The sequence below is a fragment of the Drosophila pseudoobscura genome, chromosome X, assembly GCF_009870125.1.
Source record: "Drosophila pseudoobscura strain MV-25-SWS-2005 chromosome X, UCI_Dpse_MV25, whole genome shotgun sequence".
Classification (NCBI taxonomy): domain Eukaryota; kingdom Metazoa; phylum Arthropoda; class Insecta; order Diptera; family Drosophilidae; genus Drosophila; species Drosophila pseudoobscura.
Genome location: NC_046683.1, coordinates 53,497,327 through 53,514,455, shown reverse-complemented (window position 1 = coordinate 53,514,455; position 17,129 = coordinate 53,497,327). Strand labels below are relative to the sequence as shown.

At 49.2% G+C, this 17,129-nt stretch overlaps 1 protein-coding gene across 3 annotated transcripts in view; it reads left to right on the top strand.

Annotated features, from left to right (window-relative positions):
* Eip75B (Ecdysone-induced protein 75B) overlaps positions 1-17,129 on the top strand; it is a 68,042-nt gene that overhangs the window by 35,753 nt on the left and 15,160 nt on the right. For 2 of the 3 annotated variants that reach the window (XM_033383211.1, XM_033383210.1), the window contains exon 3: positions 16,273-16,417. In XM_033383211.1, coding sequence (XP_033239102.1) covers positions 16,273-16,417 — 145 coding nt within the window. Of the gene's footprint in view, positions 1-14,467; positions 16,151-16,272; positions 16,418-17,129 lie in introns of those variants that run through there. The other variant, XM_033383209.1, reaches the window with a different exon arrangement.

Sequence of the window (17,129 nt, the reverse complement as noted above, 5' to 3'; positions counted from 1 at the left end):
CCACAGTTTCTATGTAACACCAGAGCGCCATCTAGGTGAAGCGGCGTGCAATATACGAAAACAGAAAAAAGTATGCAATGAAAAATTTTAGGCAGCTGCTAGCTTGTAGCAGCGAGCTTTTGAGGGCGACATAACCATGTAGATGTCGCATGGCATGTAGAAGCGGGCCGTAAAATCAATTAAAAGACGCAAAAAATTAATACAAAAAATAAAAATAAAACTAAATCGAATAAAAAAGTAATTAAAAATTAAACATAAAAATAGACATAAAAGCTTCAATAATTAACATTTCGATACTATTGTTTGGGGCCCCTCTTCTTGCCCCTGCCCCACGCTGGACCAAGGCCACAGCGAAGTTGGTTTTTTGTGTAATTAGTGTGGCAACAAAAAGAATCAAATGGCGGGCAAATTAATGGCCAGCAACACGCCCACCCAGTCCACACTTGGGGGCTTATCTCTGCAACAACCTCCAACAGCCTGCAACAGCCTGCCACAAAGAGAACGTGCAACTGTGCAGCTGCAACAGCAGCAGCAGTGGCTGTGGCAGCAGCAGCTCGTACTACGAGCAAATGTTGCAGTTTTTATTTCCATTTTTTTACGAGCGATAGTAAAATGTGTATTTGTGTGTGTGTCTGTGTGTGTGTGTGTGCCACCCCCGTCACCTGAAACTACCCCCTGAGGGGGGGAGGGGGGCAGCCACTTTTGCTGACCCAGTTAAGAGTCATTCGCCCGGGTCGTCCGGGGCCACGTGCTGGCGCTTGGACTCTTGAATCGACTTTGCTTTCATTCGAGGTTACTTACCCCTTTAAGGGGGCAGCAGAGGGTGGGAGGGGGAGGGAGAGTGTGTGGCAGGGGGTGCTGGAAACTCCCGCTCCCGTTTGCGGCACTTTCCCCAGCTGCTTCTCGGCCAAAATAATCTGTTTGCTGAGGGCTGGGGTTGGGGCTGGGGCTGGGGCTGGGACGGGGGCTGGTTGGGCGCTCATTTTATTGCTAATTGAAAATTCTGCAAAATTAAGATCAACAAAAGGGAAGGCAGCCGCCATTAAAGCCTCTGTTAAATGTCAATAATAGTTTAAATAATTAACAACAACAACAACAAATACAGCAGCAGAGGGTGGCCCTTCAAGGAAGGTTTTTGTATTGAGAAATCTACAGAATTTATTGTTTATATTCAAAAATTTATTACTACAAAATTTATTGTTTCAATGGGAAATTAAAATAATGTAAAATCTACAGGAATTATTGTTCTTTTTTCAATATTTTTTCTTTGATTAATAATACAAAAAATATTTTATTCTAAAGAGAAATTTGAAGCCATGACAAATCTACAGAATTTATTGTTAATTTTCCAACATTTATTATTAAATTTATTATTTCAATGAAAGTTTAAAATCTACAGAAAGATCTACCAAAATTATTAATAATTCTTTGACATGTTTTATCAAATTGTTTCTAATTTTTTTGATGAGAAATTTGAAGCAATGGAAATATCTACAGAATTTATTGTTTTTATTCCCACATTTGTAGTTAAAAAATGTATTAAATTTAAAATAATGATAGATCTACAGAAATTATTATTAAATTTGCAATTTTGTACACTAGATTTTTTAATCTATAATTCAAAAATATTTTATTCCCATGAGAAATTTGTAACAAAAAATCTTTGAATATTTTTGACTAAATCTATAATTCAAAAATATTTTATTGCAATGAGAAATGGTTATATTTTTGGGTGATGTTTATAGAATTTATTTCTAATATTAAAATTAAATCTGTTTTAATTTTTTTTATTTGTTTTTCCCTTTTTTTTATATATTTATTGTTTTGTTTTTGTTGTATTTATTGCATAACAATATGTAGTTTTTAATGCTATTTTTTGTTGTTGTTGTTGTTGCCGTTTCGCTCGCTCGGCTCTCAACATGTTGCACAATCTGTTGCTTTCTCTTTCTCTGCTGCAATCTAGCTGGAAATTCACCCACCCCCCCGCCCCCCATCCCGGTTGGTGCTGCCTCTGGGAGAGGCAGCAACATTCTAGAACACTCACAGCACACACACACACGCATACTCGTGCAGCGACGGCGAACGTCAACGAACTTGCCACAAACGCAACGAGTTTTTGTTGTTGTTTGAGCAATGAAAGTACCGCAACTTGCACAGAGAGAGAGAGAGAGAGAGATAGAGAGGGGGTGGGGGGGTGGGGGGTACAGAGAGTGTGGCAATGTTGCAATAAAGTGCATTGACTCTGCTTTCTTTGCCAAGCCAAACGTTGACTGACGTCAGCGTCGGCAGCGGCAGCGACAGTGGCAGCGACAGCGACATCGAGTTGAATGCACTTTTGCAATGGCGGGAAAAGCAGAAAGAAAAGCAAAGAGAGGAAAAACCCGAGCCCGAACCGGAGACGGAGCCTGGCCTGGCCTGGACACGAACTGCGATCATCACATGTTGCAAGAAAAGAGCTGCAGATTGGTGGCTTGTTCGTCTGTTGTTTGTGGCAAACACCAGAGTTCAATGTGCTGCCCTGCCACTTCTGTTTCTGTTTCTGTTTCTGCCACTGCCACTGCGGCTGCACCTTGGCTGTAATTGTCTTATGTCATAAGTCACAAAAAAACACTGCCAGCTGCCGGCTGACATTTTGCGTTGACAGTTTTATGCTGGGGCCAATAATTAAGAGCGAATTATTTATGTGATTTGTGGCTGCCTTCTTTTTTTTGTGGCCAGAACTTTTCCGCCAGGGGCGTGGGAAAGCCGCACGACACGACTGCAGGGCAGGGCAGGGGCGGGGCGGGGCAGGGCCGAAACCAAATTAACTTGTTCAGCGGAACCTTTTGGGCCCAGATATTTGCCATGGATTGGTGGCGCAGGGGGAGGAAGGTTTTCCGGCTTTTTCCAGGGACCGAAAATCGCGAAATTCCTTAAAAAACAAAGCCCTACCCTAGATATTGGGAGGTTTTCCCATAGAATCCCTAGGAAATCCATTTCTAAGCAGTTCGGTATTTTTTCAGCATTTTCTAGTATATTTTTGGTATATTTTTTGGTTCCAAAACAAAAGAATTTTCCTATAAGCAGCAACCCCCAAGAAACCCCCAAGAGACCCCCAAGAACCCCTCAATTATCTACCTACCCCTCCGAGCGCCCTCCAGACCCCCCTTAGCCCCCCTCTAGCCCCCCGTAGCTCCCCTAACTAATTGATTTATGGAGCCTGAGCATTTGAGGCGCGATAAGCAGCACGAAATAGTGTGCCCCCAAGCCCACTGCCCCCCAACCCCCACACCGCACTCCCCACTCCACACCCGCCAAGCAACAATGCAACATTTTGAGGCACGCGAGGCGAATGGAGAATGAGGTTTTGGTAGCCGAAAACCTTGCAAGTGCCCGCAAGGCGTTTAACTTTAACTGATTTCGTTGCTGCCTCTTGCCACCGCCCCTTGCCACCGCGCCTTGCCACTCGCTGTGCCCTGCTCTGAGAACTAACCTCGGACAATCAGCCGCACGTTGCGGCCAGTCTACGTAATCCTTCTGGCTACCTAACGGTTACTCCGCTGCGGTCAAAGACCGCGCAAACGAGCTGCCCCTGCCCCATGCCGAATGCCCCTTCCAGTGGCAGTGGCCCATGCAGCTGCTTCGGTTCGGTCCCTGTTTTGGCCAGGTTTTTTTTTTGTTTGATGGCTGGCAATGGTCATGCCACGCACGTTGCCTGTGTGTGTGTGTGTGTGTGTGGGGCAGGGTCGCTCGAAGAGTTCTCCAACGGTTGGGAACCCTTTCGGCCTCTGAATCTATTTGCCAACAGGTTGTTGGCCAGCCGCTGGCTGCATCTTGCCACATGCCGCATGCCACATCTCCAGGGCAAATGGGAAAACTCTTCAGTCGAACCCCTCGAATGGAAATTTTCGTGCGTAAAGTGCGTGACTAAGCCGTGCCCCCTTCCTCCCCCCCCCCGCCCCTTTCTCTGGCCCCCCCTCGTCCCCCCTGAAACCCTCTCAGGCGTTAAACAACGTTTTGTTTTGGCCACAAATCTCAGACACTCCATTTCGTTGGACTGCCGCATGTTGCATGATAATTATGCAACCCGGCAATGCCTGCGGGCCCAACAAAAGCAGAAACAACGGGTCTGCAATGGCACTGGCTCCTCGATCGTGTTTTTTTTTTGGTAGGCAATGCACGCGCTTTCCGTGGCATGCGTGTGTTGCATGCCCCTGCATGCCCCCGCCCCGCCCCATCACCTCAAAATGCACTGAAATACGGTTGGGGGCATGCCAAATGGCACTAACTCATTTCCGTCACAAATTCTATGACTGTGTGTGTCCTCTCTCTCTCTCTCTCTCTGTCTCTGTCTCTCTCTCTCTCTCTGTATCCCTGCCCCTCCCTTCTGCCTGCCACTATTTTTATGGCAATTAATGTGGGGCAGGCTGCGTATGAGTAATCCCGTATTTGCCTGCGATTTTGGACACATTTTCGAAAGGGTTCCCAGCAGCACTCGGACGCCCGGGCGTATGAGTAATCTTTTGGAATGTTCGCGCTCATCCGAAATTGATTGAAATCCAAAATAACGGTAGCAAGCCACCTCTTCCATGTGCAGTTGGTGCATTAATTGTTGATTATGTCATCAGGCGACATTTTGGCATTATAAATGCGGGGGGAGGGAGCCGGGGAGACGACCCTTAAGGCCCAGAGGGGCCGACCATTGGATCGAACAACACCTTGCCTCATTTAATGGTGGTGTCGTGCCGTGTCGTGTCGAATCGTGTCGCCCCATGTCAGTCAGAGGCTGCCCCTGCCTCTGCCCCTGCCCCTGCCCCAGCCTACTGCCTACTGCTGTTGTCATAACCTCAAACATGCAACAGAAAACAGAACCGCTGACAGACACAAACAAAAAAATAACCAACGAAAATGTCAAACTAAGTGGAGACTGAGCCACACAAAAATAAGATTAAGCCGCATGTAATTTATGTTGACTCTGAAAAATCGAATGTACGACAATTTGAAATAGATTTTTGAGTTGCAGTTTCTGCTGCCTGCCTGCCTGCCTGCCTGCTGCCTGCCTGCTGCTGTGCGAAACTGGTTCGCGGGGTTTCAGCCTTCAGACAGAGCCAGAGCCAGAGCCAGAGCCAGAGCCAGTACCTTGTTAGCCCGGGCCCGGTACAATCACCTCAACAACAGAGTTGTCCAAGTCGAAGTCTCTCTGTCTCAGTGTCTCTCTGTCTCTCCGTCTCTCCGTGTCTATCTGGGGGCCGAAACGTGACTCGACGACAGTCAAGTAGATGGAATTGCATTTAATGGGCCGCCGTGGCCGCCGCACCGAAAGCAATTCTGTTTCAGGCATTGAGATCTTGTTGTTCGTTCCTCTCTTTACAATTCAAATTTGCAATTGATTTTTTTTCCTTTGGATTTGCGCCTGAGACACGGACGGAGGCTTTACGTTTGATATTTGAATGCGCCGCCGCCCGACACCAATCCATAGGCATTAAGTCCGATCAAAAAATTTGTATTTTTCGACAACAAATTGAAAAATCCAAGCCGCCGCCGTCGCGCTCTCTCAAGTAGGTGACAGATGCAACAAGTCATTCAACCTGAGTGCCGACAGCAATTAATTCATTGAAAATCGGTTGCCCCTGCCCCCCCCCCCTCCCCCTGCCACTGCCCCAAACACTAACCCATTTTGTAGACCCAAAAATATGTCTGGCAGAAGATTTCATTTGTTTTCGCCTTGTGGAAAATGCACACAAAAATTAAATCTAATAATAAGACGGATAGAACGAGTGTGGCGTCGCCAACAAATCGTTTTTCAAATGGCTGAAACGAAAAATTTCGTGTTTCCGTCAGAGCTGTCACAGAGGAAAAGTGTTTCAGGAATTCCGAGACGCGGTGACTATTTTTAATTGCTTTTAATTAACAGAACCTGCAAAAACTTAAGTGACAGGCATAATAATTCTTTCAGTGCAGGTCCCTCAGTGTGTCCCTGTGTGTGTGTGTGTGTGTCATTAATGCAATTATTTCGACAGGAGACTTTTTTGGGCCCTCCTCTTGTGGGTCATCCCAAACAGAGAGAGAGAGAGAGAGACAGCGAGAGAGAGATAAGAATGCGAGGAGTTAAAGCCAGTCGGTGAGAGCGAGCGAGATGCATGCAAAATATGCCGCTATACCAAGTGCAATGAACTTCGGGTGGGCGCCTGGCCTGGCCTCCGTCTCTCGCTCCCTCGCTCCCTCTCCCTCTCTCTTTTCAGTTCTCAGCGAACGAAACGAAACGAAACGACGACGACGACACGACGATGACAAGAACGAACGAAAGAACGAAGATAGAGGCAGCGGCCGAGGTAGCGGCATCGGCAGCGGCGGCGGCAGCGCAGCCAGAGATCCGATGCGACGAACGAAGTCAAGCAAGTTCTAGTTGAGGCAGGCCTGCAAGAGTGTGCAAGAGTGTGCAAGAGTGTGCTTGCATGACCACAGGAGAGCCACAGTCAGAGCCCGAGCCAGAGCCCGAGCCCGAGCCCGAGCCTCATGCATGTCATTATAGAATCTAGAAATATCTCTGGCCTGCCTACAGTGAACCCTCTGCTTGGCGTTTGTATGTACATATGTCTTTGGCTGATTAGGCCTGAAGATTTACAGCTAATCTATATTTTAGAAATGTATTCGTGTATTATGGGCTATGATTGGGGCTCTCTTTCCTTGCCTTGCCTTGCCTTTCCTTTCGGGTTTATTGAACCCCCGGTGGGGGGAAAGAGAGGGGGCTCTGCCTCGAATTGGGTTAGCGTTAGGTTAGGTTAGTTACTCCCTCTCTCTCTCTCCCTCTCTCTGTGTGTGTGTGTGCGATAACGACGCTGACTCCAACACCGCCATGAAGTTGTTGTTTTGATTCAGTTTAATTGCCAAAGGAATGGATTGGTTTCGGTCTCGGGGCGGCGGGGGGCAGCCAGGGCACAGGTGAAGTGGAGCAGCAGCTACCCGTTTCCAGCCCTGTACTTTTGATGAGGCTGATAAGTGTTGCCCCCCACCCCCTCCATCATGATTGAGTGGCTCGGATAAGATTGCCTTCTGTTAATTGGAGCTGGAATGAAGTGCATTTCCTTTTGGGTTCCTACCTGAAGATGGGGTGGGGGGGGTTTTTCTATTTTATTCTATGCCTTTCCCCCTCAATTACCTTTTTATACTAATATTCTTTTTCTCTTGTCTCTTTCAGGTATGATTCACACTGTCATTCAAATTTAAGGCCTAGAATAAGCCTAAGCTGTCTGTGTAAGTCATTGGTCCCTCCCTCCCCCCCTCCACTGTCCCCGGGCAACGAACAAGCGAGCGACGACGATCCACCGAAAACAGACACGAACGGACTCGGCCGATTAGTGCTCGCCTCCTCTAAGCAAGCGAGAGGCAGAGTGCGTGTGTGTGTGTGTGTTGTTGCCATGCTCGTTGGCTTTGCTGCAATTGCAATTGCAATTGCGTAGCTCCCCCCCTCCCTCTCCCGCCTCTCATCACAAAACACTCGAGGTTATTGAACGGCAGCGACCTCACTTTGCATGAGCCACACACACACACACACGCACACACTCGCACGCACACGTTGGCGGACAGACACTTAGAACCCGCCATAGATTTTCTGTGCAATTTTCCTGTTGCTCTTGTCGTCGAGCAAATGCAATTTATAAATTAATCAAATAAATTATTGCCATTCGACGCGACGCACACGCACACAGAGACACATATTTTTTGATGGCGTCTCGCCCAGCATGTGGCTAAACATTTTCGGATTCGGATTATGTTGCGAAACATTCTTGGAATTTAATTTTTATGCAATTATGATCTAGTTCCCCCTCTGTGTCCCCCTCTGGAAAAAAAAGAGAATAAATCTGTGTAATTTTTTTTGGGTAAATTGAATAAACCCAATCGATCGGTGGCACGTAAATGACTGACTGTGTACAGTAGACACCTAGAACTCTGAACTCGACCACGCCCACTTCCTGCCTCTGTGAAAACACAGTATATGACTCAATATTGAAAATAATTTGCAATGACTTTTGTCATAAATTGTTCAAACTGTTGCATAATCCAGCTGAAAAAAAAAACTGCAGCTGCAGGCATCCCCTCCCTCCCCTCCCCTCCACCCCTGTGTGTGAGCATTTAAAGCAGAATGCTGTCAGTGGAGGCGCCCACTTATCAAAGCGGTAGCGGTAGAGGGAGAGAGAGGGAGATGGCGAGATTGAGATCTCTCAGTGCGAAATGAAATCAAATTCGAACGCAGAGCAGAGCAGAGCAGCGCAGCGAACGCCCATATAAAGACAGCAGCGCAGTGCAGGGCAGCGCAGCGACTGCGACAGAGGCTGAGGCAGCACGTGAGCTTTTATGTTGCTGATCATTCAGGCGGCGGGGGCGGGTGTTGGTTGTGGGTTTTTGGTGAGTCATTAAAAGCGCCGACAAGAAGAATTTTTATGACAAAAAAAGGAGAGACAGAAACGAATCTTTAAATACCCTGGAAGATACCCTACATACGTATATGGGGTATGGCTGGCTGCATAAAAATGATTGAAATTCCATTAAGAGCGGGGGAGCACTCTGCCAGCCCGGGCTCTGCCAGAGTTCAGTGCACTTTGGTCAGCTTGAGGCCTTCACATCACCTGCTCTCATCCGTCTCTCTCTGCCTACCCTAACCACTCGCTCTCTGGCGCTCTCTCTCCCGCTCCCGCTCCCTCTCCCACTTGGCTTTCCAAATGCCAACGACCTGCGCAGAACTGCAGTTAGATTCTGCTCGGCCGCTGCCGCTGCCACTGCCGCTATTGTTGCTGTTGCATTTGCACGCAAAAGACCTTGCCTCTCTCTATTCAGCTCGAACATTCGTTTTTTGTTGCTGCTGCCGCCGCTGATTCTTTTTTGTTGGTCTGTCAAACAAGTTCTATGGCTATTTTTGTTGTTTTTGTTGGTTTTGTTTTTGCTATTGTTGGTCAACTGTTTTAATATTTGTTGCAATTGCGCGAACATGTCGTGAAGTCGGAGATTGAATTGGTTTCGATTGGATTATATTTGATTTGTTTTTTTTTTTTTTGCCATTTTTTTGGTATTTTTTGCGAAATTTTATCAAGAAGAATGCCAGATAAACGAGGATCAATCGATGATTATCGATAAATTCGATTTTCAGTCTTTTATCGTTAAAATCGATTAAGGAAAGAAACATATGTCCTTTATAGTCGTAACAGATTCAAATAAAGCCGTTTATGGGTTAAACAATCCTTGATCAACGTTATCGATTGCACTTTTTCCTTTAGATTAGCTTATCGATAGGTTATTTAGTCAGAAATTGTATTGATTGTGGTCCGAGTGTACTCCCCTGTTCCATTTTCTTGGGGATCAAGCAAAAATCGATGAAACAAGCAATCGATAATTATCGATAAATTCCTTTTACAGTCTTTTATGGTTGAATTCGATTAAGGAACAAAATATAGGTCCTATATAGGTGGTACAGATTTAGATAAAACTGTTGTCGATTAACTGAACTCATCGATAGGTTATTTATTCAGAAATTGCCGGCTAAGATCTATGTGTAGCGATTGTTCTCAAAGGGAAGTCCCCTGCTCCATTCTCTTGGGGTTCAACCGGAGCTTAGCCGTGTTCAGTGGGGCTTAGAGTTGTTTATCTATTGATAGATCATAAGCCAGAACCGAACCGAGCAGAGACCACAAATAATCGCAAAATAATTGCCACAAGTTCAATGAACCTGTCTCGCCCTCTACCACCTCTCCATTATTCGTGAGTGTTTCCGAGTGTGTGTGTGTGTGTGTGTGAGTAAATAGACAAACTAAAATGGGGACTGACAAATAAATACTTGGGAGAGACAAGTACTGCCGCCAGAGAGAGAGATGGAGGCATGTGTGGATATAAATATTTCGGATATAAATATGAGCTAAACGGAAAGTGGGACGGAACATGTAGTGTGACCAAAAAAAAAGCACCAGAGACAATCATTGAGATGGAGCTATCCCTCTCTCCCTCCCCCTTTCCCTCTCTCTCTCTCTCTGTGGCAGTTTCCCTTGCATTTATCCTTCAACTTTGCCGAGCTCCGGTCATTGCTCCAGCTACCAGAATTCGCACAGCTAAAAAAGTTGTCACATGACGAGAAAAAAAACAAAAAAAAAGTCCACCTCCACAAATTTTAAGGTTACCGCTGGCGCAGCGCCACCTAGCGGACGAAAATGGGTGGGAAAACACTTTCGTTGTACATAGAGCGTAACCCCTAAAATATTTCAACCACCGAAACCGAACCGAGCCGAGCCGAGCATCCGCTTCGGCTTTGCGGGGGTTCGGGCCTGCTTGATGGCCAACAGAGTTCAGTGCCCGGAAAGTGGGTCAAAGCAAAGCCCCTCTCCACCCCCCCCCCCCCCCCACCCTGTCGAGGAAAAGTGAAATGCACAGGGGGTGGTGGCCCGGGCTCGGGCTTGGGCTCGGGCACGGGCTCTGGCTCGGGGGTGGCTGTCGTCTGACAGGGCACAGGTGTCTTCTCCAGAGCCAGGGAATTTTTTGCGCCAATTTCGGTTGTGCCCTGCTTGGACTTGGGGGTTCATTGGACTCGTTCGAGGACAGAGCTGCCAAAGGAAGCCTTTGACTGTTGTCCCTCAAAGGAAAACGGGGCTCCAAGCCCCAATCGAAAGATTAAAATTGTGCCTCCAATGAGTCATAGCTGTGCCCCCACCCCACCACCCACTAACCATATTGTGCACACATTTTTGACCAATTAAATGCAATGCATTTCCTTCCTGAGGTCACTTCCTCTGCCAGCAGCAGCAGCGACGGCAGCGCCAACTGTTCCTAGGCACACAAATAGCTTCTCATTGTTGCACGCCCCTCCCCCCCTCTCCACGACTTTATGCAAAACAAGAACAACAAATACGTAAGTTTTGCTGAGCGCCAAGTCAAGAGAGGCACACGCACGCACACACAGAGACACTCTCTTGGGCACACACTCCACCGCTCCACCGCTCCACCGCTCCACCACTCCACCGCTCCACCACTCTCCCAATCTCCCGTTCGGATTCAGGCTGCTGTTCTGCTTCTTTAAGGTTATTGCAGTGCAATGTCCTCAATTGTTGGGTTGCCTTGGCTGCCTGCCTCTCTCTCTCCCTCTCTCCCTCTCTCTCTTGCTGTTTCTTTCTTTTTCGGGAGCTCAGATGTCCCTTTTGCTGATTCGCTTGCAGTTGCCCTTCGCAGTGCGAAAATGTGAAAGGTATTTCCGTTTTCGGCAGTGCTCCATCATTCCCTCTCTCTCTCTCTCTCTCTGGTGACTCTCATTTGTCATTATCATTATTAATGCGGTGTTTGCTTTGGTAACCCCTTCCAATCCACCCAATTATCTTGATTAGTGGATTACTAATGATTGAACATTTGGAAATTAGGAGGCAGTGCACATGTGCATGATTGGATCCTTGGTTACAAAAGCCCCCCCCACCACCAGCTCCAATCCCAAAACCAAAAGCCAACCCACTTCCAAACAGAATTCCGCCCAACTCGAACGCAAACTCAAACTCAAACTCAAACTCAAACCAACAACAACTATTGCAAGGCGACCATGAAGCCAGAGAGTTGAACGAACTGAGCAGAGACACAGCAGCAGCAAGCAGTAGAAGCAAGCAGCAGCAGCAGAAGCAAGCAGGCAGCAAGCAGCAGAAGCAAGCAGCAGGCAGGCAGCGACTGCGACTGCGACTGCACAAGTGACGTCAATGAGCGCGAGGCCAAATGGAAACGACTGGATTGTGTGTGTGTGTGCGGGTGTGTGTGTGTGTGTGTGTGTGTGGGGGAGGATTCAGCAGCCCCCTTTTGCCACTGTGCCTACGTGCGGATGACCTCGTGTTGCTTTTACTACGTTCAAGGAGTGCGAGAGGGAAGGAGTACGAGCTGTACGAGTATTATCCTTGCACAGCGGGTGTCTACCGCGTGCATTGAACTCTGACCTGAATGGGCAGCCAGGCACAGAGGAGAGGGTACCGATACCCCAAAACATATTCGTAATTTGAGCATAATTTATTTATGCCACATTGAATATTTTTGTCAGCCGTCAGAAAGTGTGGGGGGGAGCCCCACCATGACGAACGATCGTTGAAAGAACTGTAAAGCGCCATAAAGTCTCCCCACCCCTCCCCTCCCTTCAGTCCCCTTCCAGGCACGTGCTAATTGCTTACGCATCGGAAGAGGGCCACAAAGCAGAGGAACTCCAAAAAGCTTAACAAACGATCGACGTTGAGACAGGAGATGATTGGGCGATGGTACGGCAGTAAGAGAACCGTGGAAAGAGGGAGAATAGAATTTTCCTCTCTGGTGAGACCTTTTTGACCTCCATTCCCCCATCGATCCCTTCGCGTTCGAACCGCCAACCACTCGACGACAGCCTCGACTCCTCGGGTGCTTTACGATCGTATTGATGTCAAGTTCTGACAGTAGCCCACAGAATGGGACTTGAGAGGGAATGGGACCCGTCGAGTGGCCCCCCCAAAACAAAGCTGAACAGAAACGAAACGAAGAGATCTTGGTCAAGCAGCTCCAACGCGGCGATCGTGCAAACAGGTAGGCGTTTCGGTCAAAATACAGGAAAGAGGGCAGCAGTCAGCAGTCCCCCCCGCGGCATAGATCCATTCATGAGCGCCCCATCGATAGAAACGGCCAAAAGAAAATTATTTAACAGAGAGCATGACGCTGCGGATGACGCTGCGGATCAAGCAGTGTCTTGGTGGGAGAGAGAGACAGAGAGAGAGAGGAGGAGGAGGAGGAGGAGGAGAAGCAGCAGCAAGTGTGCGCTGTGTGCGCTGTGTGTGTGTGGGGACTGCTCTCACTTTCTTTTCAAACTTGTTATTCGCTTTGGCCGCTGACGAACAGAGTTCATTCACATTTGGCAGCCAGCGCGAGAGAGAGACAGAGAGAGAGAGAGAGGCAGGCGGAGGCAGAGAGTTAACCGCGCGAAATGGGCACAGCTGTTCGTTCCCGAAAGTTCGCTCCAGCTCCAGCTCCAGCCTGGTTCGAAGTTTGTTGCACTCCAGCACTCCAGCACCCACTCGCATTCGCATTCGCACTCGCACTCCCTGAAAACGAGTGCATTGAACTCTTGGCTCTGCTCTTCTCGGTGAAAAAGGATTTTCTGCACATTTTTAATTGCCAAAGATCTCCTTGAACGCATTTCGACAGCCTCCCCCCCCCCCCCCCTCGCTCCCCCTCGACCAGCCAACCTCTTGGGGGCAGGCCACCTGAGGTTTCTGTGTCGTTGACCGACCCTCAGCCGCAGCGAGAGAGAGAGAGAGAACAGAATTTGCATGCAAAATGCATTGAGAGCAAACCGAGCGTTCGCTCTCTCAGCACAAAACGAACGAAGCCAGTGGTTTGCTCGGCTCTCTCGCTCGTTCGTTTCGGCTCGGCACGGCTCGCCTCGGTTCGGTTCGGTTCGCGCGCTCGCTCTGTCAGCTCTACATTTGGAGGTAGCTGACCGAAAAGTGGGTCACGACAATGGCGGGGTTCGTTGAACTGAACTGCCAGTCAGCCAGCCAGCCAACCTCTGCCGCAGTCGCTGCCCGCTGCCTGCTGCTGACGTCGTTGGTGTTTTTGGGCGAGGGCGAAGGCGAGGGAGAGGGGCGGCCTGGTACTCTTTTTGGCCTCAAAAAAACGGAACAACAAATATTATTTAATATTTTTCATAGAGATTAAATAATACACATACTATCTGGCTGGAAAACAGGGGTTCACTGAACCACTTCTGCTCGAGGGGGGGATGGGGGGCGGAGGTGTGGAATAATATTTGCACACTTTATTAATTAGTTGGGGATTGTTGGCCACAAATATGGGTCAACTGATCCCACAAAGGGGGCGGGGGAGGGGGAGGGGGGGGTTTAAAACCATCTGGAAACAAAAGTTAACCCAATTTTGGAGTGGCTGCCCCTGCCCCTGCCCCTGCCCCATGCTCCATCTAAGATCCTCTTGGACCTGTCATACTTATAGATGGAGGTGTTCCGCCCCCACAGCCAGCACTGCCGCCTGCCTATCAATTAATCTTATTTGTCACTCATTTATCAAACACTCCCCCCTCCACCACCTCGATGAAGGGAGGGGGGGGCCCCTATTTGTTATCAAACAAAGCGGATCAGTCAGGTGGCAGTGGCAGGAGGCAGCTGCTACCTGAGAAATCTGCTGCTGCTGCTGCTGCTGTGGCGCGTAGGTGTTCCAAGAACTATGTACAACATCAACGGGGGCGCCTCCACTCCCCAACCCCCCCCCTTGCACCCACCACCACCGACAAATGCAGCGCAGCAGGCAGAGGCCACATCTATTGTTAGCTGCGCTGCGTCGCTGCCGCCGCCGCTCGGAGTGAATGTCCTCTGTTGGCACACAAAAACAACAAGCAAAACAGAGACAGAGCGAGAGAGCGAGATGCCAAGAGAGAGACCCACTGCCAGAGAGAGAGACCCACGAAGGCGGCCCGAAGCTCCAACGAAGTTCGAGCGTTCGGCGTGTGGCTGGCGCTTGTCTCTGGCTGGGGCTCCAACGCTGCTTTCATTCGCAAATCGCTCGTCGTCGGAATCGGTTGTTGCAAAGAGCTGGAAAAAGCAAAGAAAAGCGCGCGCCAAGAGAGAGAAAAAAAATAAGAAGAATTGAGTAGAAAATTGAGCGCTAAACAAATGTATGCAACAGCAGCGATATAACGATTTATTTTTGTTCGTGCCAGTGAAGTGCAACACACACAGAGAGAGAGAGAGAAAGAGAGAGAGAGAGAGAGAGAGATCTGAGTGAAGTGAATTATACCGAGAGCAAATGCAATGTTCCTTATTAGCAAATTGTAGATCCGCCAGCAACAGTCGAGAGTTCAAGTGTCATTCGGAAGCCAAGCCAAAAAAAATACGTTAATCTAGAGGGGAAAATGGTTTGTGCAATGCAGGAGATGCAGCAGCAGCAGCAGCAACAACAACAACAGCAGCAGCAGCAACAACAGCAGACCATGCAGCAGCATGGCACTACCATAGTTCTGCTCTCGGGGATTGTCCCGATGCAGCAGCAGCAGCAGCAGCAATCGCCCCCGCAGCAACATCCCCAACAACAACAGCAGCAGCAGCAGCAGCAGCATGCCAAGAGCCAACAGCTGAAGCAGCAGCATTCGGCCTTGGTCAAGCTGTTGGAGTCGGCGCCCCTCCACAAGCAGCAGCAGCAACAGCAGCAGCAGCAGCCACCGCAACGCAAAAGACTGAAAAACGAGGCAGCAATCGTGCCACACCACACACCTGCAGCAAGCCCAGCAAAGACAACCACCAACAGCAACAGCAACAAAAACAGCAACAGCAACAGCAACAACAACAACCATAGTATTAGTCAGCAACAGCAGCAGATCGTGCTGCTCCTGCAGCAAACACAACAGCCAGCAGTGGCTGTGGCAGTGGCAGTGGCAGCCACAGCCACACCAAAGCCCTGTCCAGATCTGAGCGCCAAAAATGACAGCGAGTCGGGCATCGACGAGGACTGTCCGAACAGCGATGACGAGCCGACAGCCACCTCCCTGGCCCACCCACTGCCCGCCGGGGAGGAGGGATACGAGCAGTACCAGTGTCCCTGGAAGAAGATCCGTTATGCGCGAGAGCTAAAGCAGCGCGAAATGGAGCAGCAGCAGCAGCAGCAACAGCAGCAGCAGCAGCAACAGAAGGAGAAGCCACCAGCAGCAGCAGCAGCGGCTGTTGTCCCGCCGACCGCCAGCAGCAAGCGTCACCCGCTGCACTGTGATAGCCCCTTTTCCGCGCAGACCCACAAGGAGATCGCCAATCTGTTGCGACAGCAGTCCCAGTCGCAGTCGCAGTCACAGCCCCTGCAGCAGCAGCAGCAGCAACATCCTCAGCAACAGCAGCAGCAACATCCTCAGCAGCAGCAGCGGCGCGACAGCTCCGACAGCAATTGCTCGCTGCTGAGCAACTCCAGCACCCATTCGGCGGGCAATGGCTGCACCTGCAGCAGCGACGAGCAGCAGTTGGAGGATCTGGAGGCCCAGGATTCGGGCTGCGACGACGAGCTGTGCGAGCAGCACCACCAGCGCCAGGACTTGGACTCGTCGCAGCTGAATCTTCTCTGTCAGAAGTTTGACGAGCACCTGGACACGGCCCTCAGCAACAGCGGCAATCCGGGCAGAGTGGCGGCAGCCAACGAAGATGCCGATGTAGGTTAAGGGGATGTGGGACATGGGTGGGGATGGGTCGGATATGATTACTCTATGTTGATGTTTTTTTTCTTGAAATTTCAATCAATTCTAATGAAATGTTTATTCTATTTGATTTGCAGGGCTTCTTCCGTCGCTCCATACAGCAGAAGATCCAGTATCGGCCCTGCACCAAGAATCAGCAGTGCAGCATTCTGCGGATCAATCGCAATCGGTGCCAATATTGTCGCCTGAAAAAGTGCATTGCCGTCGGCATGAGCAGAGATGGTAAGTCACAAAATATTTACTCTTCATTTTGCATACGGTAGTAATTACTACGCGACGCGACGCGAGCGGGAGCGGGTGCGGGAGAGAGAGAGCGCAAAATTGAGTCAAGCTCAAAAGCAACAACACAGCGGCAAACAAATTAGATGCCGAACGAAGCAGAGACACGAACAAACGAACAGACATGAGACACGAGACGACGAGCCGAGTCGAAGCATAGCCGAGTTCATTGACCAGCCATGAACGAAATTTCAGCCCAGGCACATGTATCTGCGCGCGTGTGCGTGTGTGTGTGTGTGTGTATGTGCATTGCAACATTTGCTGCTTGATTTCACGGCAAAGTAAAAGTTGTGCTGGGCACACAAACACTTTGTTTAAACAAATTTCCATCCCACATCTCGCACACCCGCATCCCAGGCCCATTTCGAAATTGTGCCGAGAGTTGAATGAACGCACTTAACCCAATTCCATGAGCGAGGCCAACCACCCACCCACCACCAGCCGCTCTTCGACTCCCTCCCTCTCTCTCTCTCTTTGACAGTTGAGTTTTGTAATAATTTGTTTAAATTAGGCCTGCCCCGAAAATATTTACAGGAAATAGCCAGAGCAGAGCCCAGCGTCAGAGCCGCAGCAGTGATTATGAAAGCAGCGTGCTCGTTCGCATTCGTTTGCGCTCTCTCTCTCTCTCTATCTCTCTCTCTATCGCGCGCGCGAC